Below are 26,877 nucleotides of genomic sequence, written 5' to 3'. Positions count from 1 at the left end.
CAGAACTGGTAAATGTTGACAGGTAGTCATGGTAACACAGGAAAGTTGAAAGCTGTGTTTAATCTACAGGAGTGACTGCACAAGGCTTTTTAAAATGACTAAAGTGAGTCTAATAAAAACACCCCGTAAATATTGACCAGCAGGTGTCCTCAGTGAGCTGTGTGTGTGTGTGTGTGTGTGTGTGTGTGAGATTCAGAATCAAATTTGCATTAGGAATTGAGCAAATTGAGCAACACTTACTGCACTCGTATTATTTAAAACAAGAAGACAAAATGCACTTCTTTAACTTATTAATAACTTAAGGAACTCACCATTAATTTGAATTGATAATTAACTGGTGATCAATGCTCTGCTGTGTTGGACGTGGCAGCCATTGAATGATCAGCTTTTGTCAACATTAATCCTGAATAGAACAAGTCTGACTGGAACAGTCTATTCTCATGCTGACTTCCTGTTTTTATGAATTACTTCCTGTTCATCTGAATAAAGTTTCCTCACTGAAGTGATTGACCTATGCTAATGTGTCCATGTTTGTTTTCTGAGGGTTTAGGGGCGGAGCCACTGAGGTGCTATCTGGGTGTGAGTCCAGTGCTGCTGAACATTCACTGAAACAACTGATCATTCATTCAAACCTGATCTCTGATGGATCTCACCTATGATCCACTGCAGCATCTGATCAAAGATTAAACAGATTAAATGTTTCCTGTGATTTGGTGTCACTTTAACACAAAGTGCATAAAGTTAAAGTCTAGACACAGCAGCAGCTTCTTGTGTTGGATTAAATAAAGCATCTGTCCTTTAGCTGATCACAGTTATAACTAGTGCTGGGACTTTAACGCATTAATTGTGATTAATTAATTAATTACAGAAAAATAATGCAGTTAATCGATTTTTTTTTCACCCCAAACAGCACGAAAACCTTGTCATTTTATGAGTTCCCGGTATACCCATAATAATGATGCACAGACCACCACACAAGGAACAAGATATTCAGAGAAGTTGTTGCTGTGCTTTATGGGAGTTATTTTAATTTAAATAAAAACACTGGATGGAAAACTAAAGCCCAGTTGTGTGTAAATTTTTAGAGAAAGTTGTGGATCAGTGGAGCTCTGCTAGCCTCAGCTAACACCTCAATGCTAAACATGTAGCAGCTAGCACCTCAATGCTAACATGTAGCCTCTAACATCTCAATGCTAACATGTAGCAGCTAACACCTCAATGCTAACATGTAACAGCTAACACCTCAATGCTAACATGTAGCAGCTAACACATCAATGCTAACATGTAGCAGCTAGCAGGGACAGTGTCTCCAATCCACACTGACACTCAGACAGGGTTCAGAACAATAATAAATCCATGAGTGACAAATGAACAAAGTCAGTGATAAATGATTGTAGTGACAGTCGACCACTCTGTGGTAGAGGATGTGGGCGGGGCTAGAAGCGCTGCTACAGATAGCATCGTCTGACCCAACTTATCAACTGTTATGTAGAAAAACTATTTCAGACTAAATTCATCATCTTCATCAGTTGTTCTGTTTATTTCATGATATCACAGATATTATAAATATTTTACACTGTTCAGTTTATACTGGAATAAGTGATGTTTGGATTGTCGTATTGTGAGAGTGACGCTCTGTGTATTAGCCTCAACATGTTGGAACAACAACACACACTGATAAAACATCATCAGATCACGCCCTTAAACACACACTCATAGACACACACACACCCTGTGGAACCAGTCTCTAACAACGTTCAATGTTCTCAACTCAACCAACTGGACCAGGACCAGGACTAGAACCAGGACTAGAACCAGGACTAGAACCAGGACTAGAACCAGGACTAGAACCAGGACTAGAACCAGGACTAGAACCAGGACTAGGACAGACACTGAATGCTGGAGCTGTTTTCAGGGTTCTGATCAGAATCCGTTGAGAATGCTGCAACATGCGAGAACAGGGACTGTGGTGGTGATTGTACTGCTGCTGGGGTGAGACACACACACACACACACACACACACAATGCTCAGTGTGTATAAATGTGTTTAGTCATCTCTATCTATCTGTGTGTGTGTGTGTGTGTGTGTGTGATTATCAGTAAATGAAACTTCAAATCACTGATAATGTCATTTTTTGACCTACAGAGGGCTGATCTACTTGTCCCAGTCTTACAGGTATACACACACACACACACACACACACACACACACACACACACACCTTTGGCTGCAGTGGCGGTTAGGGTACAATCTGATAAAAGACATAAATATGTACAAATACTATTTATTTAGCATTTAATATTTCTTACTGCATAAGTGCTTATTGTGTGTGTGTTTATGGTTAGTGTTGTTTAATGTAGGTGTTATTGGCAGGTTTTGAGGCCTTCAGCTCAGGGGAAATGACATCACCTAATTTGATTAATTGACCATTTGCATGTAATTGTAATGGTCGCTACAGGAGAAGAAAAACCTCATGGAGAAATGAAAAGTTAGTAAAAAATACACCTTGAATATGTTTAAAACTACAAATGAACTTTCTTGAAAGAGGCCATTACGTCTCAAAATAACTTTACTAATCAATCGATCTTTTTTTGTATAGCACCAATTCATAACACGTGTTATCGCAAGACACTTCACAGAAAGCAGGTAAAAGACCAGAGGTAGGCAACTATTATCACAGCAGGGCCATAAAAATGTGTTTGTTTGATCGCAGGGTCACATGATCAACACTCATGTAAGCCTTTAGAATAACTAGTACAGTGCCCATCAGAAGTATGTATTCATATAGTGGGAGGAGCTTAAATAGAGTTGTCAATGATGACCAAATGAGTATGTGTTTGAAGGTTGTATATACATAGAGATGTACATACTGTACTCTGTAGTGTTATAAAGGGTTTATTTGTGGGTGTAAAATAAAATAGTGTGTGTGATTTATCTGGTTTAATTCTATAGAACATGAATATGATAAATGTGTTTGTTTTTTATTCATTTTTATATTTTTTTTGTTTGGTGTATTTTTCTGTAATGTATGTTTTTTGGAGTCATTATGTGTATTTTTGTATCTTTCTGTTGTGTTTTTGTGCTTTTTTTCTTTAATTATAGTTTTTTGTTGCCATTGTAATGTGATACAGGATCAGTGACCTGACCCGGAACCAGAAGTAGCACGCTCAATACCGAGAGGGAGTCGTCATCTTAAAATTAAAATGAACGTTTTGAACAATTTGCAACATCAAATTACCTCAAAATAACGGATGCACACACTTGGGGTATTTGGAAGTCTATGACAAAGTTTCAGGTCCAACAGACACCACGCCGGGGAGATATTCGCTCCACAAACAGGGGTGGGAATTAGGGTTAGGGTTTGAGTTAGGGTTTATCATAGTAGGAAAATTGAAGGTAGCAAAATATTACATGTATACGTGTAAATAGTTACTATGCTATTAGTGCGCATGCGCCTGTAGGAGGCGTAGGAAAACTTTTCACTACACCGGCTCTCAGAGCGTTAGCGACCGACACATCACTATTATCTGAGTAATTTCTCTGCGTGAGATATACAAGGTGTGAGCGTGTGAACAGGTTGAAATACATGTCTCAGTGTGTGTGAGACTTGAGAGCTTTGCTATTGCATGTGAGAGTGATGTCACTTTCTGTCTTGTTCTTCCAGCCGCTGGTTCATCTTCTCAGTCCAAGACAAAAAGCAGCATGACACCACCAGGTTCGACACACACACACACACACACACACACACACACACACACACACAGGGACTGTGTGTGTGTGTGTGTGTGCTGCTGGTTGTGGGATGCTTTTATTGGGCAGGCTGAGGCTGTTTGTTGACGTTTGTTTACAGAGATGCTGATGACATCATCAGAGATTGCCCTAACTCTCCTCTGCTGGCTCCTGAGCAGTGAGTTCTAACTCACCTCTCTCTCACTCTAGTGGGCGGGGCTTAATTTCACACCTGGATCACATGATCACAAGTTAAATGTAGAATTACATGATAATTATTAGACATTTAGTCAAAGCGGATAGTTTGAACCAATGATAACAAAGCCCCGTCCCTTTACCTTTTGACCCTGCTCAGCCAGCACCGCTACATGCTAAGCTAATCAAACATGTGGGACTGCTGAGCTAACTGAATATGTGGGACTGGTCACTACATGCTAAGCTAACCAAACATGTGGGACTGGTCGCTACTTGCTAAGCTAACCAAACATGTGGGACTGGTCGCTACTTGCTAAGCTAACCAAACATGTGCGAATGGTCGCTACGTGCTAAGCTAACCAAACATGTGGTACTGATCGCTACATGCTAAGCTAAAGAAACATGTGGGACTGGTCACTACATGCTAAGCTAAACAAACATGTGGGACTGATTGCTACATGCTAAGCTAAACAAACATGTGGGACTGGTCGCTACATGCAAAGCTAACCAAACATGTGGGACTGATCGCTACATGCTAAGCTAAACAAACATGTGGAACTGGTTGCTACATGCTAAGCTAACCAAACATGTGGGACTGATCGCTACATGCTAAGCACAAAAAGGCTACTGAAAGATACACATGATGACGGAAAACAAAAAAAACGAAACAAAATGACAACAGAAATGCACAAAAATATACAAGAAGGCTCCAAAAACACACGAAATGACTCCAAAAAAAATACATTACAGAAAAATACACCAAACATCAACAAACATATGAAAATGATTCAAAATAAACAAAACGGAATATTTATACAAAAAAACACCAAATGACAACAAAAATGCACAAAACTACATTTTATGTATTTTAAATACATAAAATGACTCCAGAATCTCACTACAATGGCAACAAAAAACAATAATTATACAAAAATGCACAGAAACACAACAGAAAGATACAATTACACCCCCCACACACACCAAACAACAACAAAAATATGAAAATTACTCAAAATACACAAAACTAAATATTTATACAAAAAGTACACAAAAGACAACAGAAATGCAAAAACTTCACTTAAAAAAAAAAAACACAAAATGACTCCAGAATCACACTACAATGGCAACAAAAAATAAATAATTATACAAAAAATGCACAAAAGCACAAGTGAAAGATACAAAAATACACATAATGATGTAAAACAAAAAACTAAACAATATTTATACAAAAAGTACACAAAAACGACAACATAAATGCACAAAAATATACAAAAAGGCTCCAAAAACACACAAAATGACTCTAAAAAACATATATTACAGAAATAAACGCCAAACAACAACAAACATATGAAAATGACTCAAAATACACTAAACTAAATATTTATACAAAAAATACACTAAATGACAAAAGAAATGCATAAAACTACACCAAAAAAGACACAAAATGACTCAAGAATCACACACAACAAAAAACTATAATTATACAAAAAATGCACAAAAACATAACAGAAAGATACAAAAATACACATGACTCCAAAAAACATACATTACAGAAAAATACTAAAATTATAAACATTAGTAAAAAAAAACCCCAAACATTTATTATGTTCATGTCTCAGAATTAAATCAGATAAACCACACACACTTTTATTTTACACCCACAAATAAACCCTTTATAACACTACAGAGTACAGTATGTACACCTCTATGTATATCCAACCTTTAAACACATACTCATTTGGTCATAATTAACTCTACTCAAGCTCCCACATGAATGCATACTTTCATACTTTATTAAAGGGAGAATATAAAAAGAGAGAGCAGTGTTACACCTAGGTTAGGGTTTGGGTTAGCGTACCTGGCTACGCTAACCAAACATGTGGACTTCTCTCTGCATGGAGTTCCTTTCTGTCTGTAATTCATAAAACTCAAAGATTAACCTTCATGTTTTCTTCTCCATCACCTGAAAGATACACATGTTTGGGAGAAAAATGAAACGGACGCTGCAAAGACTGACAGGAAGAGGATTGGATTGATTTTAAACAGTTTTATTGATCCTAAATAATTTGTTCTCTGATCGGCGCCCCCTGCAGGACGAGCTCACACCTTGTTCCTGTGTTTCAGGCTCCAGTACCAGCAGCCGAGCATCATCGTGGGGTGAGTTGAGCTTTAATACTCAGGGTCAGGATTAATATCATCATTTAATATTTCACAAATATTGCTATAAATCTGGTCAAAAGTAACATAAAAAAATTCATTTACACTTTTAAAATGTGCTTTATTGCTAAATGTTGCAAAAAATGTGTGCGTGTGTGTGACTACAGGCGTACTGACGTGGTGACGGTGACCCCCTGGTTGTCTCCTGTGGTGTGGGAGGGAACGTTTAATGCTGAGCTGTTGGACTCCATCTACTTACAGAAGAACATCAGCATCGCAGCTACAGTGTTCGCTGTGGGAAAGTCAGTGTGTCAGACCCTCTATTACTTAGAGTATAGTTATTGAGTACCACCAGTGGATAAACCAGTATGAACCAGTATAAACCAGTGTAAACCAGTATAAACCAGTATAAACCAGTATAAACCAGTGTAAACCAGTATAAACCAGTGTAAACCAGTATAAACCAGTATAAACCAGTGTAAACCAGTATAAACCAGTTTAAACCAATATGAACCAGTATAAACCAGTATGAACCAGTATAAACCAGTGTAAACCAGTATAAACCAGTATAAACCAGTATAAACCAGTGTAAACCAGTATAAACCAGTGTAAACCAGTATAAACTAGTATAAACCAGTGTAAACCAGTATAAACCAGTATAAACCAGTGTAAACCAGTGTAAACCAGTATAAACCAGTGTAAACCAGTGTAAACCAGTGTAAACCAGTGTAAATCAGTATAAACCAGTATAAACCAGTATAAACCAGTGTAAACCAGTGTAAACCAGTATAAACCAGTGTAAACCAGTGTAAACCAGTGTAAACCAGTATAAACCAGTGTAAACCAGTGTAAACCAGTATAAACCAGTATAAACCAGTGTAAACCAGTATAAACCAGTGTAAACCAGTGTAAACCAGTATAAACCAGTGTAAACCAGTGTAAACCAGTATAAACCAGTATAAACCAGTGTAAACCAGTATAAACCAGTATAAACCAGTGTAAACCAGTGTAAACCAGTGTAAACCAGTATAAACCAGTGTAAACCAGTGTAAACCAGTATAAACCAGTATAAACCAGTGTAAACCAGTGTAAACCAATATATAGATTTCTACCTTCAGAATGATGTCATCACCTCCATACCAGCACTGTGTCCTCCTAATGCTAGTTTTAATTAACCAGAAATTACAAATGAAAAGAATTATGACAAAATACATTTATTTGTAAATTGACTTTACAACATTTTAAAGAAGGTTGAGGGTATTGTGTCCATGCTCATTGTATGACACAAAATTCAACCCATTCATATTATTAGATAATGCTTATAAGCCCCATTTCTCCCCCTAAAAACTAAACCTTCCTCTGTTTAACAAGTAAAACATCTCCAACACAACTTGAAACAAAAAAACTCAAACTTAAAACAAAACAGTGGTTTTCCATTAGTCACATCTCACAGAGTGGTGGGTTTTTGTCTCTGGGCAAAAGCACAATATACATTACAACTTCTCTCTCTGTTAGAAAAAAACTCAACTATGCAATTTACTCCTCATAAACCAATATTTCTGATAATATAACAAGTAGTAAAACAAAAAACTAGATTTCTGCAAATTTTCCCATTACTTTACATGTAAACATAACTGGGATTTAACTGAACATTTACTATTTATTTTTTTCATTTTCCTTTGTGTATATGTGTACTGTATATGTTTAACTCTTACTGAAACAACACCCGTGGTAACTTTAGTCCATGAGGGCGCACAGATCCTCCTCCGTGATGTCAGCCTGGCCCCTCCTCTGCCGTGGTCCATCTGCTCTTCATAACAGTTGAATGCAGCTTTTACTTCTAGTCCTGTAACATATTTACTGCATCCCTTAGTGTGGCAAAAGTCTGAGTACCTGAGTCCAAGAACACCTTAAGTTGCACTGGGTGGGGGGACTGTGCCTTCACGTTCGTCTCCTTCAGCCTTTTAATGACGTCCCTCACCCTTTTCCTTTTCCTTTGGACCTCCGTCATATAATCCTGGTTAAAATAAACGGTGTGTCCCTCATATACCGTCTTCTGCTTCCAGGTTTGTCTCATCACGTAATCCTTCCCATTGTAGTCCAGGAAACGCACGATTATGACTCGAGTGGGGGCCGCGTCGTCCTTCGGCTTCATCACCAATGATCGGTGCACCCTCTCGATGCTCACCTCCATTTCACTCATGCCCGGTATTTTGGACTTGATAAGCTCCGTCACAAAGCCTATAGTGTTCTTTTTCTCCGGTCCGTGTATCCGTATATTATTACATCGTAGCCTTGACTCCAGATCATCACATTTTTCAGATAGTTGTGCAGTTTGTTTGAGTAGATATGCCGCAGAGCATTCCAGTCGTGACGTCCTGTCTTCCATGTTTCTGATTCTTTCCTCCGCATGTGTTGTTCTCTGCTCCAAGGAGACAGTTCTGTACCACACTTGTTTCTAGTCTTGCCAACACTTTCTTGTTGTCTTCTGCAGCTGCAGAGTGTTCTTTTTGTAGTTCACGCAGCTCCTTCAGCACCGTGGAGTTGAACTCAGACACGCTGCTCCCTTGACTTGGTGGCCTCTCATCTGGGCTCCCTCCTTCAGCCGACTCCGTGCTTTTTTCTTCCACGCAGTCTTTCCGGATTGAGCCAAACGAGGTGTTAGCGGAACGGTCTGGTCCTCCCGAATCCGAATATGTGCATCCCCCCCAGGTAAAGTCAGGACTGCACCCACTAGAGGCAAAACACTCAATCGCGGTAAAAAATTGTTTATTATGTCATATGTTATTATGGCACCTGTGATTGAGTTTTATTCCACCGGGTCCAAATATGTGGTTTGTTTTCAGCTCAAGGATGAATTGCGCCCGCAGGAGGCCACAGAGGTTTGGTGTTTTCCTGCACCAGGGGTAACCTCAGTCAATGGGAGAAAGCTGTATCAAAGTCGCTCCCTTTTGCTCATACTCCTCAAAGGTTACCCCTGGTAAACACCAAACTTTCACTTCCTCGGGAGGACCAGACCTTTCCGCTGACACCTCGTTTGGCCTGATCCGAGCATTTTTGGATTTTCCCAAGTTTTTGAGGCGATTGAGTGTGATTTAGTGATTTAGTGGGCGCCATATTGAATTTTTGAGTGGCCAATGCCTCTTTCCAAAATAGTGGCTTTTAGCGAGTGCCAAATTTCATGCTTTTATACCAAAGTGAAGGATTTTTTTCACTAATCTGCTGCACTAGTAGAGGTTTACTGCTGTTCTGATCAAACTGGTGTTTGTGTTAACTGATGATCAGCTAACATTGTCACGAGTTAACATGGAGCCTCACACCACAGACGGAGAGCTGCTGCTGGTTGAAGATCTTTGACCTTTGACCCCGCCCCCACAGGTACACCATGTTTCTGAAGGACTTCCTTTTGACGGCGCAGCAGCACTTCTTCGTAGGCTTTCACGTGCACATGTACGTGTTCACGGATCGTCCCAGCGAGGTTCCCACAGTCCCACTGCGAGCTAATTGGAAGGTGTGTGTGTGTTTAGGGTGTAAGAAAAAATTAATTCTGCGATATATTGCAATATTTCACCACGTGATTATTGTACCGATCAAAAAAATGTCCAAATTAATTTTTTTAATCATGTTTTTTTAATGAAAAAAATAACATATAAAGCAGAACTAAGTAACTTTATCACTCTAATAAATCCTTCTCATAGTCCCTGTGAGGGTAATACTAGTGTTCATGAGGTGATTGGGGGTCTTTCATCTCCCCCTACTGTCTCTGACCAGAAAACAGCACAACGTTCCTGCCTCTGACCCGGTGGCAGACGTACTGCTTTACAGCTCAATACAAACTAATGCTAGATTATGACCAGTGGCTGCTCATGGTTGTCTATGAATTAACTTTCCTCAAACTTATATCAGGGCGGAGCCATCATAAAAAAGCAGAGAAGACCTTTGTTGTCACGGCAACAGGCACACACACACACTCACAACCCAGCGCTGCATCAGGCAGCACACACACAAATATCTATCTATCTATCTATCTATCTACCTATCTATCTATCTATCTATCTATCTATATCTATCTATATCTATAGTATCTATATCTATAGTATCTATATCTATCTAGCTATATCTATAGTATCTACAGTACCTATCTATAGTATCTATATCTATCTATATCTATAGTATCTATATCTATCTATATCTATAGTATCTATATCTATCTAGCTATATCTATAGTATCTACAGTACCTATCTATAGTATCTATATCTATCTATATCTATAGTATCTATATCTATCTGGACACTCTAAAGGGCAGGTGCTCAGCCGTACTTCATCAGAACTTGTTATTAAAGAATTTAACAGAATCTGTTGTAGAAGCAAAAGTTATACTTCTTTGAAAAATGTAATTTGACACTTTGATCAACATTCCACTTGTTTTTGATGTTTGTGCTTGAATTACAGTTAGTTTTACCATTTAGTTGTTCTCACAAGTTTAAAAATAAAATAAAATTGTATTTCATACTATTTTATACTTGTAAAGGTGAAAATTGTAATGAGTCATGGCAATGACTCTGGCATCTACTTTTATTTTACTCATATTATTTATTTAGCCTCTATTTTTCTTAATTGTTTAGAATTCTTTTGTATTTGCAGTTATTTCATGTTTTTTTCTACTAGGGTTGGGTTTATTTTAACAACATTTTTGCCTTTTCACTATAGTTTTGATTGGTTTAGTTATACTTTTTAGGTATTGTTGGTAATAAAGTATTATTGAAGTATTCTGCGTGTGTTGCAGCTGTTCGTGCGCATGGTTCCCAACTCGCGGCGCTGGCAGATCATCTCTGCTCGTCGAATGGAGATAATCCAAACGTTGATCGAGGACGAGCTCATGAATCAAACCGACTACATTTTCTGTCTGGACGTTGATTCTCGTTTTCACGGACGCTGGGGCAGCGAGTCACTGGGAGCACTGGTGGCCGTCATTCACCCAGGTCAGGAGTTTACATGTTCTCAGCACAGGGAAACGGTACGAGTCCTAATGAGGATCTCAATAACACCAAATATCACTGTTTATATAATATAATAATACAGATTAACATAAATCTGGATTTATTTTATGTTATCTAATAATCCAGATGCATTTAATCAAATCTAATATCCAGATTTATGTAATCCAATTTAATAATCCAGATTTATTAAATCTAATCTATTAATCTAGATGGATGTAATATAATCTAATAATACAGATTCATGTAATCTAATCTAATGATACCAATGTATTTAATGAAATCTTATAATCCAGATTCATATAATCTGATCTAATAATCAAGATTTAAGAAATCTAATAATCCAGATTCCATCCATCCATCCATCCATCTTCTCCCGCTTAGCCGTTTCCGGGTCGCGGGGGCAGCATCCTCAGTAGGGAGGCCCAGACTTCCCTCTCCCCGGCCACTTCCTCCAGCTCTTCCGGGGGGACCCCGAGACGTTCCCAGGCCAGCCGAGAGACATAGTCTCTCCAGCGTGTCCTGGGTCTTCCCCGGGGCCTTCTTCCGGAGGGACGTGCCCTGAACGCCTCACTAGGGAGGCGTTCAGGGCCTCACTAGGGAGGCGTTCAGGGGGCATCCTAATTAGGTGCCCAAGCCACCTCATCTGGCTCTTCTCGATGCGGAGGAGCAGCGACTCTACTTTGAGCCCCTCCCGAATGACTGAGCTTCTCACCCTATCTCTAAGGGAGAGCCCAGCCACCCTACGGAGGAAACTCATTTCGGCCGCTTGTACCCGTGATCTTGTTCTTTCGGTCATGACCCAAAGTTCATGACCATAGGTGAGGGTTGGAACGTAGACCGACCTGTAAATAGAGAGCTTCGCTTTTTGGCTCAGCTCCCTCTTTACAATGACGGACTGGTGCAGACTCCGCATCACTGCAGACGCCGCACCAATCCGCCTGTCGATCTCTCGCTCCATCCTTCCCTCACTCGTGAACAAGACCCCGAGGTACTTGAACTCCTCCACCTGGGGCAGAACCTCATCTCCAACCCGGAGAAGGCACTCCACCTTTTTCCGGTCGAGAACCATGGACTCGGATTTGGAGGTGCTGATTCTCATTCCGGCCGCTTCACACTCGGCTGCGAACCGATCCAGTGAGAGTTGAAGGTCACGGTGTGTTGGAGCCAACAGGACCACATCATCTGCAAAAAGCAGTGATGCAATACTGAGGCCCCCGAACCGGACCCCCTCAACGCCCTGACTGCGCCTAGAAATTCTGTCCATAAAAGTTATGAACAGAATCGGTGACAAAGGGCAGTCCAACCCTCACCAGAAACGATTTCGACTTACTGCCGGCAATGCGGACCAGACTCTGACTCCGGTCATACAGGGAACGAACAGCTCCTATCAGGAGGTTCGATACCCCATACTCCCGGAGGACCCCCCACAGGAATCCCCGAGGGACACGGTCAAATGCCTTTTCCAGGTCCACAAAACACATGTGGACTGGTTGGGCAAATTCCCATGACCCCTCAAGGACCCTGCTGAGGGTGTAGAGCTGGTCCACAGTTCCACGGCCAGGACGAAAACCACATTGCTCCTCCTGAATCCGAGGTTCAACTATCCGGCGGACCCTCCTCTCCAGTACCCCTGAATAGACCTTACCGGGGAGGCTGAGGAGTGTGATCCCTCTATAATTGGAACACACCCTCCGGTCCCCCTTCTTAAAAAGGGGGACCACCACCCCGGTCTGACAATCCAGAGGCACTGCCCCCGATGTCCACGCGATGTTGCTGAGTCGTGTCAGCCATGACAGCCCCACAACATCCAGGGCCTTGAGGAACTCCGGGCGGATCTCATCCACCCCCGGAGCCCTACCACTGAGGAGCTTTTTAACCACCTCGGCAACCTCAGCCCCAGAGATAGGAGAGCCCACTCTCGGGTCCCTGGGCCCTGCTTCCTGATTGGAAGGCATGTCGGTGGGATTGAGGAGGTCTTCGAAGTATTACCCCCACCGATCCACAATGTCTCGAGTCGAAGTCAGCAGAGCACCATCCGCACCATACATAGTGTTGACGGTGCACTGCTTCCCCCTCCTGAGACGCCGGATAGTGGTCCAGAATCTCTTCGAAGCCGTCCGGAAGTCGTTCTCCATGGCCTCACCAAACTCCTCCCATGTCCGGGCTTTTGCCTCGGCGACCGCCGTGGCAGCACGTCGCTTGGCCCGTCGATACCTGTCTGCTGCCTCCGGAGTCCCACAGGCCAAAAAGGCCCGGTAGGACTCCTTCTTCAGCTTGACGGCATCCCTCACCCCCGGTGTCCACCAACGGGTTCGGGTATTGCCGCCACGACAGGCACGGACTACCTTGCGACCACAGCACCGATCAGCCGCCTCAGCAACAGAGGCACGGAGCATGGCCCACTCGGACTCAATGTCCCCCGCCTCCTCCGAGACATGGTTGAAGTTTTCCCGGAGGTGGGAGTTGAAGCTCCTTCTGACGGGAGACTCTGCCAGGCGTTCCCAGCAGACCCTCACTATACGTTTGGGTCTGCCAGGTCTAACCGGCATCCTCCCCCGCCATCGGAGCCAACTCACCACCAGGTGGTGATCAGTTGACAGCTCCGCCCCTCTCTTTACCCGAGTGTCCAAGACATGCGGCCGCAAGTCCGATGACACAACTACAAAGTCGATCATCGAACTGCGGCCTAGGGTGTCCTGGTGCCAAGTGCACATATGGACACCCTTATGCTTGAACATGGTGTTTGTTATGGACAATCTGTGACGAGCACAGAAGTCCAACAACAAAACACAGCTCGGGTTCTGATCAGGGGGGCCGTTCCTCCCAATCACGCCCCTCCAGGTCTCACTGTCGCTGCCAACGTGAGCGTTGAAGTCCCCCAGCAGAACGAGGGAATCCCCAGAAGGAGCACTCTCCAGTACTCCCTCTAAGGAATCCAAGAAGGGTGGATACTCCGAGCTGCTGTTTGGCCCATAGGCACAAACAACAGTCATGATCCGTCCTCCCACCCGAAGGCGGAGGGAGGCTACCCTCTCGTCTACCGGGGTAAACTCCAACGTACAGGCACTAAGTCGGGGGGCAAGAAGTATAGCCACCCCGGCCCGGCGCCTCTCACCATTGGCGACTCCAGAGTAGAAGAGAGTCCAACCCCTGTCGAGAAGGCTGGTTCCAGAGCCCTTGTTATGTGTCGAGGTGAGACCGACTATATCTAGTCCGAACTTCTCCACCTCGCACACAAGCTCAGGCTCCTTCCCCGCCAGAGAGGTGACATTCCACGTCCCTAACGCTAGCTTCTGTAGCCGGGGATCAGATCGCCAAGGCCCCCGCCCTGGACGACTGCCCGATCCACACTGCACCGGCCTCATATGATCCCTCCTGCGGGTGGTGGGCCTACGGGAGGGCGGGCCTACGTCGTCCTTTCGGGCTCTGCCCGGCTGGGGCCCGTGGGCAAAGCCCCGGCCACCAGGCGCTCGCACTCGAGCCCCAACCCCGGGCCTGGCTCCAAGGTGGGGCCCCGGTAGCGCCAATCCGGGCGACGTGAACTGCCGTTGTTTTTTAATATACATATATGGCTATTGAACCGCTCTTAGTCGGATCCGTCACCTGGGACCTGTTTGCCTTGGGAGACCCTACCAGGGACATTAAGCCCCCGACAACATAGCTCCCAGGATCATTCGGGTACTCAAACCCCTCCACCACGTTAAGGTGGCGGTTCATGTAATCTAATCTAATAATGCAGATGTGTGTATTATAATCTAACAATTCAGATTTATGTAATTTAATGTAAACATTCTGATTCATGTAATTTGATAATCCAGATTTATGAAATCTAATAATCCAGGTTCATGTAATCTAATTTGATAATCCGGATTTATGTAATCTAATAATCCATATTTGTGTAATCTAATTTATTCATTTGGGATTGATGTAATATATTCTTATAATCCAGCTCAGAGCAAAGAGCTGTAGAAAGTAAAGTGTGAGTCCATTCACTGCTCTTCAGGTTAACTAATCTAATCTAATCTAATCTAATCTAATCTAATGTTATCTAATCTAATCTAATCTTATCTAATCTAATCTAATCTAATCTAATCTAATCTAATCTTGTCTAATCTAATCTAATCTAGTCTAATCTAATCTAATCTAATCTAATCTAATCTAGTCTAGTCTAGCCTATTTTATTTTATTTTATCTAATCTAATCTAATCTAGTCTAATCTAGTCTAATCTAGTCTAATCTAATCTAATCTAATCTAGTCTAATCTAATCTAATCTAATCTAGCCTATTTTATTTTATCTAATCTAATCTAATCTAATCTAGTCTAGTCTAGTCTAATCTAATCTAGTCTAATCTAATCTAATCTAATCTAATCTAGCCTATTTTATCTAATCTAATCTAATCTAATCTGGTCTAGTCTAGTCTAGTCTAGTCTAGTCTAGTCTAATCTAATCTAATCTAGTCTAATCTAATCTAATCTAATCTAATCTAATCTAGTCTTGTCTAATCTAGTCTAATCTAATCTAATCTAGTCTAGTCTAGTCTAGTCTAGTCTAATCTAATCTAATCTAGTCTAATCTAATCTAATCTAATCTAGTCTAATCTAATCTAATCTAGTCTAGTCTAGCCTATTTTATCTTATTTTATCTTATCTAATCTAATCTAATCTAATCTAATCTAATCTAGTCTAATCTAATCTAATCTAATCTAGCCTATTTTATTTTATCTAATCTAATCTAATCTAATCTAATCTAATCTAGTCTAGTCTAATCTAGTCTACTCTAATCCAGCCTATTTTATCTAATCTAACCTAATCTAATCTAATCTAATCTAATCTAATCTAATCTAGTCTAGTCTAGTCTAGCCTATTTTATCTTATCTTATTTTATCTAATCTAATCTAATCTAATCTAATCTAATCTAATCTAATCTAATCTAGTCTAGCCTATTTTATCTTATCTTATTTTATCTTATTTTATCTAATCTAATCTAATCTAATCTAGCCTATTTTATCTAATCTAATCTAATCTAGTCTAGTCTAGTCTAGTCTAGTCTAATCTAATCTAATCTAATCTAATCTAGTCTAATCTAATCTAGTCTTGTCTAATCTAGTCTAATCTAATCTAATCTAATCTAATCTAGTCTAGTCTAGCCTATTTTATCTTATTTTATCTAATCTAATCTAATCTAATCTAATCTAATCTAGTCTAATCTAATCTAATCTAATCTAATCTAATCTAGCCTATTTTATTTTATCTAATCTAATCTAATCTAATCTAATCTAATCTAGTCTAGTCTAGTCTAGCCTATTTTATCTTATCTTATCTTATCTTATTTTATCTAATCTAATCTAATCTAATCTAGTCTAGTCTAGTCTAGCCTATTTTATCTTATCTTATTTTATCTTATTTTATCTTATTTTATCTAATCTAATATAATATAATCTAGTCTAATCTAATCTAATCTAATCTAATCTAGCCTATTTTATTTTATCTAATCTAATCTAATCTAATCTAGTCTAATCTAGTCTAATCTAATCTAGTCTAATCTAATCTAATCTAGCCTATCTTATTTTATCTAATCTAATCTAATCTAGTCTAATCTAATCTAATCTAGTCTAGTCTAGTCTAGTCTAGTCTAGTCTAATCTAATCTAATCTAATCTAATCTAGTCTTATTTTATCTAGTCTAGTCTTGTCTTGTCTTGTCTAGTCTAGTCTAGTCTAGTCTAGTCTAGTCTAGTCTAATCTAGTCTAATCTAATCTAATCTAATCTAGTCTAGTCTAGTCTAGTCTAGTCTAATCTAGTCTAATCTAATCTAATCTAATTTTATCGTATTTTATCTAATCTAATCTAATCTAGTCTAATCTAATCTAATCTAGTCTAGTCTAGTCTAGTCTAGTCTAGTCTAATCTAATCTAATCTAATCTAATCTAGTCTTATTTTATCTAGTCTAGTCTTGTCTTGTCTTGTCTTGTCTAGTCTAGTCTAGTCTAATCTAGTCTAATCTAATCTAGTCTAGTCTAGTCTAATCTAATCTAATCTAATCTAGTCTAATCTTATCTAATCTAATCTAATCTAGTCTAATCTAATCTAATCTAGCCTATCTTATTTTATCTAATCTAATCTAATCTAGTCTAATCTAATCTAATCTAATCTAGTCTAGTCTAGTCTAGTCTAGTCTAGTCTAGTCTAGTCTAATCTAATCTAATCTAATCTAATCTAGTCTTATTTTATCTAGTCTTGTCTTGTCTTGTCTTGTCTTGTCTTGTCTAGTCTAGTCTAGTCTAGTCTAGTCTAGTCTAGTCTAGTCTAGTCTAGTCTAGTCTAATCTAGTCTAATCTAGTCTAATCTAATCTAGTCTAGTCTAGTCTAGTCTAATCTAGTCTAATCTTATCTAATCTAATCTAATCTAATCTTATCGTATTTTATCTAATCTAATCTAATCTAATCTAATCTAGTCTAGTCTAATCTAATCTAATATAATCTAGTCTAATCTTATCTAATCTAATCTAATCTAATCTAGTCTAATCTAATCTAATCTAATCTAGTCTAGTCTAGTCTAATCTAGTCTAGTCTAATTTTATCTTATCTTATCTTATTTTATCTAATCTAATCTAATCTAATCTAATCTAGCCTATCTTATTTTATCTAATCTAATCTAATCTAGTCTAATCTAATCTAATCTAATCTAGTCTAGTCTAGTCTAATCTAATCTAGTCTAATTTTATCTTATCTTATCTTATTTTATCTAATCTAATCTAATCTAATCTAGTCTAGTCTAGTCTAGTCTAATCTAATCTAATCTAATCTAGTCTAATCTAATTACTAACTAATGTTCTGCAGTTTATGAACCAGATGTTAAGATAACATGTGGACCAGATGTGGTAGGTGGCGGTAATGGATCACTGCGTAGCAGCACGCTAACAGTGAAGGAAAAGGGGCGGGTTTTGTTGTCAGGGCGTCTCACACTAGTTCCGCTCTCTTTGTGTTCAGGCTACTACAAAGACGACCGCAGCAGGTTTCCGTACGAGCGCCACGCCTCCTCCTCTGCGTTCATCGCCTCGGGCCAGGGGGACTTTTATTACTGCGGTGGAGCGTTTGGAGGAAACGTTCAGGAAGTTCTTCAGCTCACCACAACCTGTCGTAGGAACTATGAGGCCGACGCAGCCAAAGGCATCGAGGCCGCCTGGCAGGAGGAGAGCCACCTGAACAGGTGGGCGGGGCCTGGGGTTGGTGGGGTATGAGGCATCTTAGTGGGCGGGGCCTGGTGTTGCTTTTATCTACTGAAGTGCTGACGTGCTGACGTGGTGACGTATCGATCATTTCCTGTTTACACTCTACCGCTGTTTGCAGCGCTCTACTACTGTGTTCTGCTAACGCTAATCAAACTTGTTGTCATTGATATTTTAGCCTTGAAAACACTTGTTTTACCGTAGAGTTAAACGTACGAAGGTTAAGTAAAAAGCAATCCCGCCTCTTATAGGCAGTGTAATCTCCTTTAAACTTCCTTTTGTCCTTAGCTTAGCTTAGCTTAAATTTAGCACCAATGGCTTCTCTCTCCTCCCCTCCGCTCTCCTGCCCGGTGTGTCAGATGTTTAGTTACTCCTCCTCCTCCTTTAGGGACAATGGTAGTTGCATAAAGTGTAGCGTACTGTTAGATATGGAGGCGAGGATCAACAATCTGGAGAAGCGGTTCCGCACCCCTGATACCAAAACCGAAGCTAGCAAGCAGGACCTAGCCGGTGCGGACCGTGCTAGCGCTAGCCCAGCTTCCCCCCCGGCCAGCAATGAGTGGGTTACTGTCCGTGGTAAGCATAGTCGAAGGTCAAAAAGCCACTCGGGACACCACCATGTTCACGTCTCAAACAGGTTCTCCCCCCTCCGTGAGGACAACACACTCACCGGGGAACAAACTCTGATAATTGGCGACTCCATAGTGAGAAACGTGAAGCTAGCGAAGTCAGCGGGCATCGTGAGGTGCATCCCAGGGGCCAGAGCGGGCGACATAGAATCAAATCTAAAGTTGCTGGCAAAGAGTAATCGTAAGTTTGATAGGATAGTCCTCCATGTCGGCACTAATGACTCCCGACGTCGTCAGTCGGAAGCAACCAAAGTGAACATTGAATCAGTTTGTGCTTATGCTAAAACAATGTCGGACTCCGTAATTTTCTCTGGTCCCTTACCAAATCTGACCAGTGATGACATGTATAGCCTATAGCATGTCATCATTTAACCGCTGGCTATCGAGGTGGTGCCCAGAAAACGAGGTGGGCTTCATTGATAATTGGAGATCCTTCTGGGGAAAACCGAACCTGATAGGAAGAGATGGAATCCATCCTACTTTGGAGGGAGCATCTCTACTATCAGAAAACATGGCACATTTATGACATCTCATGAATGAGACCATGTTACAGAGGCGGAGTCCTCCACGCCCCTCTGCGCTTGCCTTAGGACAGTTTCCCTCCCATTGCTATCAGGATAGCTGTGTTCATCACCATGACAACTGTTGTGATGGTGATGAATATTATTTTATGGAGACGGTGTCAGTCCCCCGACCCAAATTTCACAATGATTTTAACATAAAATCAAATAAAAGAGCTATCAATTATAAAAATCTGAAAAAAAATTAAAATCTCAAATCTAGAAACACCAAAACATAAAAGCATTAGATGTGCTCTATTAAATATTAGATCACTGAGATCCAAATCTCTACTAGTAAATGACCTTATCTCAGAAAATAACTTTGATTTATTCTGTTTAACTGAAACATGGCTGTATCAAGATGAATATGTTAGTTTAAATGAAGCCACTCCTCCCAGTCATTTAAATACTCATATGCCACGAGACATAGGCCGTGGAGGTGGTGTAGCAGCTATTTATCATTCCTCTCTCCTAATCTATCCTAAACCAAAGGCCAGTTACACTTCCTTTGAAAGCCTGGTTCTAAATTTATCTCATACCAAATCAAAAACCTGCCAGCCAGTCTTATTTGTGATAATTTACCGTCCTCCAGGCCCTTATTCTGAATTTCTATCAGAATTCTCTGAGTTTATATCAAACTTAGTCCTCAGTTCTGATAAAATACTGATAGTAGGAGATTTTAATATCCATGTGGACAAAGATAGTGATAGCCTGAGCTCAGCCTTTATGACCCTAATAGACTCAGTTGGCTTTTTTCAAACTATTAATGAAGCTACTCATCATTTAAATCATACTCTTGATCTTGTTCTAACATATGGCCTTGATATAAATGAACTAAAAGTCTACCCTGAAAATCCTCTGCTATCAGATCACTTTTTAATATCTTTTAACATTATCCTAGAGGATCTCGCACTGTGCAATAAAATAGTTAGGAGTAGAAATCTGTCCAATAGTGCTGTGGCTAAATTTAAAGAGGCCATTCCTGCTGCCTTAAACTCAGTGCACCATCCAATAAATAACTATGATATTAATTATAACCCCTCTCAACTGGATCTGCTTGTCGATAGCTCTGCTAGTCTACTAAAATCCACCTTGGACTCAATTGCCCCATTGAGGGAAAAAACTATTAAACGTCAGAGGAAAGCTCCGTGGTTTAGCTCTGAAACTCACACACTCAAACAAACAACCCGTAAATTAGAGAGAATGTGGCGCTCCAATAAAACAGAGGAGTCACGAATACTTTGGCAAGAAAGCCATAGTAAATACATGACAGCCTTACGACATAGTCGATCTACATACTATTCCTCACTAATTGAAGAAAATAAAAATAATCCGAGGTACCTTTTCAGCACTGTAGCCAGGCTAACACAAAGTCAGAGCTCTATTGAGCCCATGATTCCTCTAGCCCTCAGCTGTGAGGACTTTATGACATTTTTTAACGATAAAATTCACAAGATTAGAGATAAAATTAGCCACTCCCTGCCTTCACCTGGGCCTGCTGTACCATTAAATGTAAATAGGCCTAACCTAAACTGTTTCACACATATAGGACTTCAGGAACTTAACTCTATTATTTCATCCTCCAAACCATCGACCTGCCTTTCAGATCCGATCCCAACTAAGCTGTTTAAAGAAATTATTCCCCTAGTCTGCCCATCTTTGTTGGAGACAATAAATATATCCCTATCAATAGGCTACGTGCCACAGTCCTTTAAAGTAGCTGTAATCAAACCCCTTCTCAAAAAACCTACTCTTGATTCCAGCACTTTAGCAAACTACAGGCCTATATCTAATCTTCCTTTTATTTCAAAGATTCTTGAGAAAGTTGTGGCAGCTCAGCTCTGTGAATTTCTTCAAAACAACAGCCTGTTCGAGGACTTCCAGTCAGGTTTTAGAGCTCAACACAGCACAGAGACTGCTTTAGTTAAAGTAACTAATGATCTACTCTGGGCTTCAGATGAAGGACGACTCTCAGTGCTGGTTTTATTAGATCTTAGTGCAGCTTTTGACACTATAGATCACTATATTCTACTAGAGAGATTAGAGAAATTACTTGGAATCACAGGGACTGCCCTAAACTGGTTTAAGTCCTACCTATCTGATAGGTACCAGTTTGTACACGTGAATAATAAGTCTTCTGTGTACACTAAAGTAAGCTACGGGGTTCCTCAGGGCTCTGTGCTAGGTCCAATCCTCTTCTGTATCTATATGATCCCCCTTGGTAATGTTATGAGAAAATACTCTGTTAACTTCCACTGCTATGCTGATGATACCCAACTGTATGTATCAATGAAGCCAGGTGAGACAAATCAGCTATCTAAACTTGAGGCCTGTCTAAAGGACATTAGGGCCTGGATGGACCAAAATTTTCTTCTTCTCAACTCAGACAAGACTGAGGTCATTGTACTGGGCCCACGACACCTTAGAGAAACCTATGCTAGCCTAACTGCCCTAGATGGCATTACTCTGGCACAAAGCACAACTGTTAAAAACCTTGGGGTTCTATTTGATCAGGACTTATCCTTCAACTCTCACATAAAACAAACTTCAAGAACTGCCTTCTTTCATCTCCGTAACATTGCTAAAATCAGATCTATCCTGTCTCAGGGCGACGCCGAAAAGCTAGTCCATGCTTTTGTTACCTCTAGACTGGATTATTGTAATTCTCTTTTAGCAGGCTGCCAGAGCAAGTCGCTTAAGACACTTCAGCTGGTTCAAAATGCTGCAGCACGTGTACTGACTAAAACTAGGAGAAGAGATCACATTACTCCTGTATTAGCCTCTCTGCATTGGCTTCCCATAAAATATAGAATAGAATTCAAGATTCTTCTTCTCACTTATAAAGCCCTAAATGGACAGGCACCAGTCTATCTCAAGGAGCTTGTAGTGCCATACAATCCCCCCAGAACACTACGCTCTCAAAATGCTGGACTACTCGTTGTTCCATTCATCTCTAAAAGTAGTATAGGAGGAAGAGCTTTCAGTTATCAGGCCCCACTTCCCTGGAACCATCTACCAACCACGGTTCGGGGGGCAGACACCCTCTCTACCTTTAAGGTTAGGCTCAAAACATTCCTCTTTGGTAAAGCTTTTAGTTAGGAACCAGCTCATAGCTCATAATTAAGATGCAATAGGCATAGACTGCCGGGGGGGGGGTCTGGCATGCTCGGTTGGAGAGAGGTTGGAGAGGGCGTTAAGAGAGAGGTCATTTAGGTTAGAGAGGGACCGGAGAGGGTCCCATTCCTCTCTCTAACACTCCCTCTATGTCTGCTTCTTCCCTTGTGTGTTTGCTCCTGTTCTCCTTCTGGCTTTTGTCTTGCAGGTCCGTGGGATCCTCAGTGTGGAGTTACAGAGTCTCAACAACTCTGTCTCCACCCTTTCCTCTGCACACACCCAACACAGCATAACGTGGATGGCTGTTCATCATAGGAATGGGATCCACACAAGGTTCCTGCTGCTTAACAGAAGGTTTTCCTTGCCGCCATGATGAATTCATGTTGGGTGTGGGATACATATGTATGTGTATATACGTATATATGCATGTGTGTGTATCCATAAAATGAAGAGTTCGTCCTTAAGACTGCTCTACTGTAAAGTGTCTTGAGATACCATTGGTTATGATTTGACGCTATACAAATAAAAGATTGATTGATTGATTGATTGATACTTTAAGTGTTTGGTTAATGAAGGTTAACATCAGTCCTTTAAATCAGTGGTTCTCAACATGTTCAGCTTTTTAGTGACCCTCCAAAATAAAGGTCCCAGAGAACGGAGACCCTCCAAAATAAAGGTCCCAGTGAACGGAGACCCTCCAAAATAAAGGTCCCAGAGAACGGAGACCCTCCAAAATAAAGGTCCCAGAGAACGAAGACCCTCCAAAATAAAGGTCCCAGAGAGCGGAGACCCTCCAAAATAAAGGTCATGAGAGCAGGGACCCTCCAAAATAAAGGTCCCAGAGAGCAAGGACCCTCCAAAATAAAGGTCCCAGAGAGCGGAGACCCTCCAAAATAAAGGTCCCAGAGAGCGGGGACCCTCCAAAATAAAGGTCCCAGAGAGCGGGGACCCTCCAAAATAAAGGTTCCAGAGAGCGGGGACCCTCCAAAATAAAGGTTCCAGAGAGCGGAGACCCTCCAAAATAAAGGTCCCAGAGAGCGGAGACCCTCCAAAATAAAGGTCCCAGAGAGCGGGGACCCTCCAAAATAAAGGTCCCAGAGAGCGGGGACCCTCCAAAATAAAGGTTCCAGAGAGCGGAGACCCTCCAAAATAAAGGTCCCAGAGAGCGGGGACCCTCCAAAATAAAGGTCCCAGAGAGCGGGGACCCTCCAAAATAAAGGTCCCAGAGAGCGGGGACCCTCCAAAATAAAGGTCCCAGAGAGCGGGGACCCTTCAAAATAAAGGTCCCAGAGAGCGGGGACCCTCCAAAATAAAGGTCCCAGAGAGCGGGGACCCTCCAAAATAAAGGTCCCAGAGAGCGGGGACCCTCCAAAATAAAGGTCTCATAGAGCGGGGACCCTCCAAAATAAAGGTCCCAGAGAGCGGGGACCCTCCAAAATAAAGGTCCCATAGAGCGGGGACCCTCCAAAATAAAGGTTCCAGAGAGCGGGGACCCTCCAAAATAAAGGTCCCAGAGAGCGGGGACCCTTCAAAATAAAGGTCCCAGAGAGCGGGGACCCTCCAAAATAAAGGTCCCATAGAGCGGGGACCCTCCAAAATAAAGGTCCCAGAGAGCGGGGACCTTCCAAAATAAAGGTCCCATAGAGCAGGGACCCTCCAAAATAAAGGTCCCAGAGAGTGGGGACCCTCCAAAATAAAGGTCTCAGAGAGCAGGGACCCTCCAAAATAAAGGTCCCAGAGAGTGGGGGTCCTCCAAAATAAAGGTCCCATAGAGCAGGGACCCCCACTGTAGCTGAAGGTGGTTGAACACAGACATGAACATTGAAGAACAGTCATGTGGAGACAGGACCATCTATAAGGGGGAATAAAGGAGAGATTTTTGGGGTCCATCCATAAAGTCAGTAAAATGATGGTTTATTGTTCTATGAATCTGTGATAACCACATTTATTTATTCATCTGAATAATATCCACTGTTATCCAGGAACGTTTATTATTATTATTATAGTCATCTTAAAGATGGAAATCATGGTTTTAATCACTAATAAAATGGTTTAAAGTGAATAAAAATGGTGGAAAAGGAGGTGAAATGTGATTTTAAAAACTACAGAAATTGTTAAAAGTTGTAAATTAAAGTGAATAAAAACAGAGAGAAAAAGTGGTAAAAAGGGTTCAAAGTGTTAATATTGGAACAATTACTTTAAACTGGTAAATAATGGACATGATAAATGGTGAATGTGGTTAAATTGGCAAAAATAATGAAAGATAGTGAAAAGAGGTTAAAAGTGACAATAATAGGTCAACATATGTGACATTAGGTGTAAAAGTGGTTGAAATGGTTTATAAGTGATGAACATGTCTGGAAAGTAGAAAAATGTGAAGAAAAGTCATTGAAATGTGATGTAGAAGTGTCAGAAATGAGAGAAATGTAGCAAAAATACATTAAAAGAGCAAAAATATGGTAAGAAAAAGTGATGAAAATATGTTAAAATATGGTGAGTTTAATGAAGTTGAAGAAAAATGGTAAAAATAAAAGCAAATGTTCTGAAAATAATTCTTAGTTTCTTGAAGGCATCTGGTGACCTCCTCCCAGTGTCTGGGGTCTCTACCCAAGGTTGAGAACACCTGCTGTACATTATTGATGTGGTCACAGAATGTGGGGGTGACAGTTGTGTGTGTTTCAGGTACATGTGGATCAACAAACCCACTAAGGTTCTGTCCCCTGAGTACCTGTGGCAGGACTTTAAGGCCTGGGAACCAGAGATACGCCTGGTCCGCTTCTCCGGAGTCGTGAAGAACTACGCCGCCATCCGGCCTAACTTAGCCCCGCCCACCCAGCCCACCACCAAATAACCAATCTCACACCAAGGCATTACCCATAATCCACCTCAGGACTCTCGGATTCAGACTCAGGACCTGAACTGGACTGAGCCGCACTTTTCACTTTTTAAACCAGTTTTAAACCAGTTTTAAACCAGTTTTAGATCAGTTTTAAACCAGTTTTAAACCAGTTTTAGATCAGTTGTATTTGTACCTTGTTTCTTAAAAGGATTCTATGTTTGAGAAGTTTTTCTGTTTTTATAACAAATATTTTTCAGTTTTTCTGAGTTGATGAGATACGTTTTAATGTGTTGTAGATTCAGACTAAATGTTCTTTCAGCTGCTTATTTGATATCATGTCTCATCTTAGTTTTATCCACTTTTATTCTCGTTATGGATTAAGACATTGAGAAATTCTTATTTGTCTAAAATAATTTAGATGTTATTAGTTTATTAACCTCAAGGCTACGCAGTTATTCAGAAGAAAGGGACCATCTGATTGGCTGGACGTTGCACAGTTTCTTCAGGATCAGATGAGTCAGCATGACCTGCTTCATGGATATAGAATAATACTGTACATCTGAAATGTATTCAAGCCGTTTGTGGTTAATCAATCAGATCAATGAAAATACTTGATCCACAAAGTAAAGCTAAGGCATCTCCAGTGAAGAAGGTTCAATAATCCAAGTCCAAACTTTTTATAAAATGTTGACTTTTTTCAGAAGGAAGACTATAATAAGTCATAAAAATGAAAAAAATATTTTTTTTTAGAGATAAGGCTATCATAAGGCAAAAAAAATGAAAAACATTAAAAAAAAATTCAGAGGTAATTCATAAAAATGAGGAAAAAAAAAAATTTCTTCTGAAAAAAGGCTATAATAAGGCATAAAAATGAAAAAAAACTTATGATTTTTTTCTGAGGTAAGGCATAAAAATTAAAAAAAAAAAAATGTTGAGAGATTTAAATCCAGTTTTTTCCTGCAGTCTGTGTCTTCTCCTCTAACTCTGAGGGTTCTCATTTCTGTTTCAGGTGTTTTGATGCTGGTGGTTTCTGATCAATGGTTCACAGCTGAACTAGTCTAGAACATTCTGATGGTCTATCCTTCTATTCTATTCTGTTTGTCCTTCTGTTCACTAACAACAACCAGTGGAACCAGATGTTCTCCACCTCTGAACCTGGTTCTAATGGAGATTTATTCCTATAAAAAGAGGGAGTTTTTTCTTCTCACTGTCACTAAATGTTTGTTCATGTGGATCTTATTGGATTCTTTGTTTTTAACTATAGACTTTATATTTTGTTCAGCACTTTGAGATGACTTTGTTGTAATTTGCATTATATAAATAAAGTTGAATTGAATTGAATTGTCTTGAGAGATAAGGCTATAGTAAGGCATGAAAATTAAAAAAATGTTGATTTTTTTTCTGAGGTAAGACATAAAAATA

The 26,877-nt window shown here is 40.6% G+C and overlaps 1 protein-coding gene across 4 annotated transcripts; it reads left to right on the top strand.

Moving 5' to 3' along the window:
• Positions 1–1,550: 1,550 nt before the first annotated feature.
• Positions 1,551–26,272, top strand: LOC114468019 (globoside alpha-1,3-N-acetylgalactosaminyltransferase 1-like). Of its 4 annotated transcripts, XM_028454633.1 has the most exons (11): positions 1,551–1,794; positions 1,831–1,992; positions 2,147–2,176; positions 3,666–3,716; positions 3,852–3,908; positions 6,050–6,082; positions 6,250–6,384; positions 9,461–9,593; positions 10,870–11,065; positions 18,075–18,294; positions 25,299–26,272. In XM_028454633.1, the coding sequence occupies exons 2-11, from the start codon at positions 1,940–1,942 to the stop codon at positions 25,465–25,467; spliced, it is 1,077 nt and encodes a 358-aa protein (XP_028310434.1). In that variant the 5' UTR covers positions 1,551–1,794; positions 1,831–1,939; the 3' UTR covers positions 25,468–26,272. The 4 variants fall into 4 exon arrangements, with proteins under 4 accessions (XP_028310434.1, XP_028310433.1, XP_028310436.1 ...); XM_028454632.1 differs by having other exon boundaries at positions 1,551–1,992; XM_028454635.1 differs by lacking the exon at positions 3,852–3,908 and having other exon boundaries at positions 1,555–1,992.
• Positions 26,273–26,877: the final 605 nt, after the last annotated feature.

Source organism: Gouania willdenowi, chromosome 8 (genome assembly GCF_900634775.1).
Source record: "Gouania willdenowi chromosome 8, fGouWil2.1, whole genome shotgun sequence".
Taxonomy (NCBI): domain Eukaryota; kingdom Metazoa; phylum Chordata; class Actinopteri; order Blenniiformes; family Gobiesocidae; genus Gouania; species Gouania willdenowi.
The sequence above is the reverse complement of the archived record's forward strand: the minus strand, read 5'-3'. Positions and strand labels throughout refer to the sequence as shown.

Coding starts and splice junctions, on each gene's coding strand:
- LOC114468019 (XM_028454633.1), top strand. CDS start 1,940: ATGCTGCAACATGCGAGAACAGGGACTGTGGTGGTGATTGTACTGCTG. Junction 6,385..9,460: donor ACAGTGTTCGCTGTGGGAAA/GTCAGTGTGTCA, acceptor CCGCCCCCACAG/GTACACCATGTTTCTGAAGG. Junction 11,066..18,074: donor GGTGGCCGTCATTCACCCAG/GTCAGGAGTTTA, acceptor CTTTGTGTTCAG/GCTACTACAAAGACGACCGC.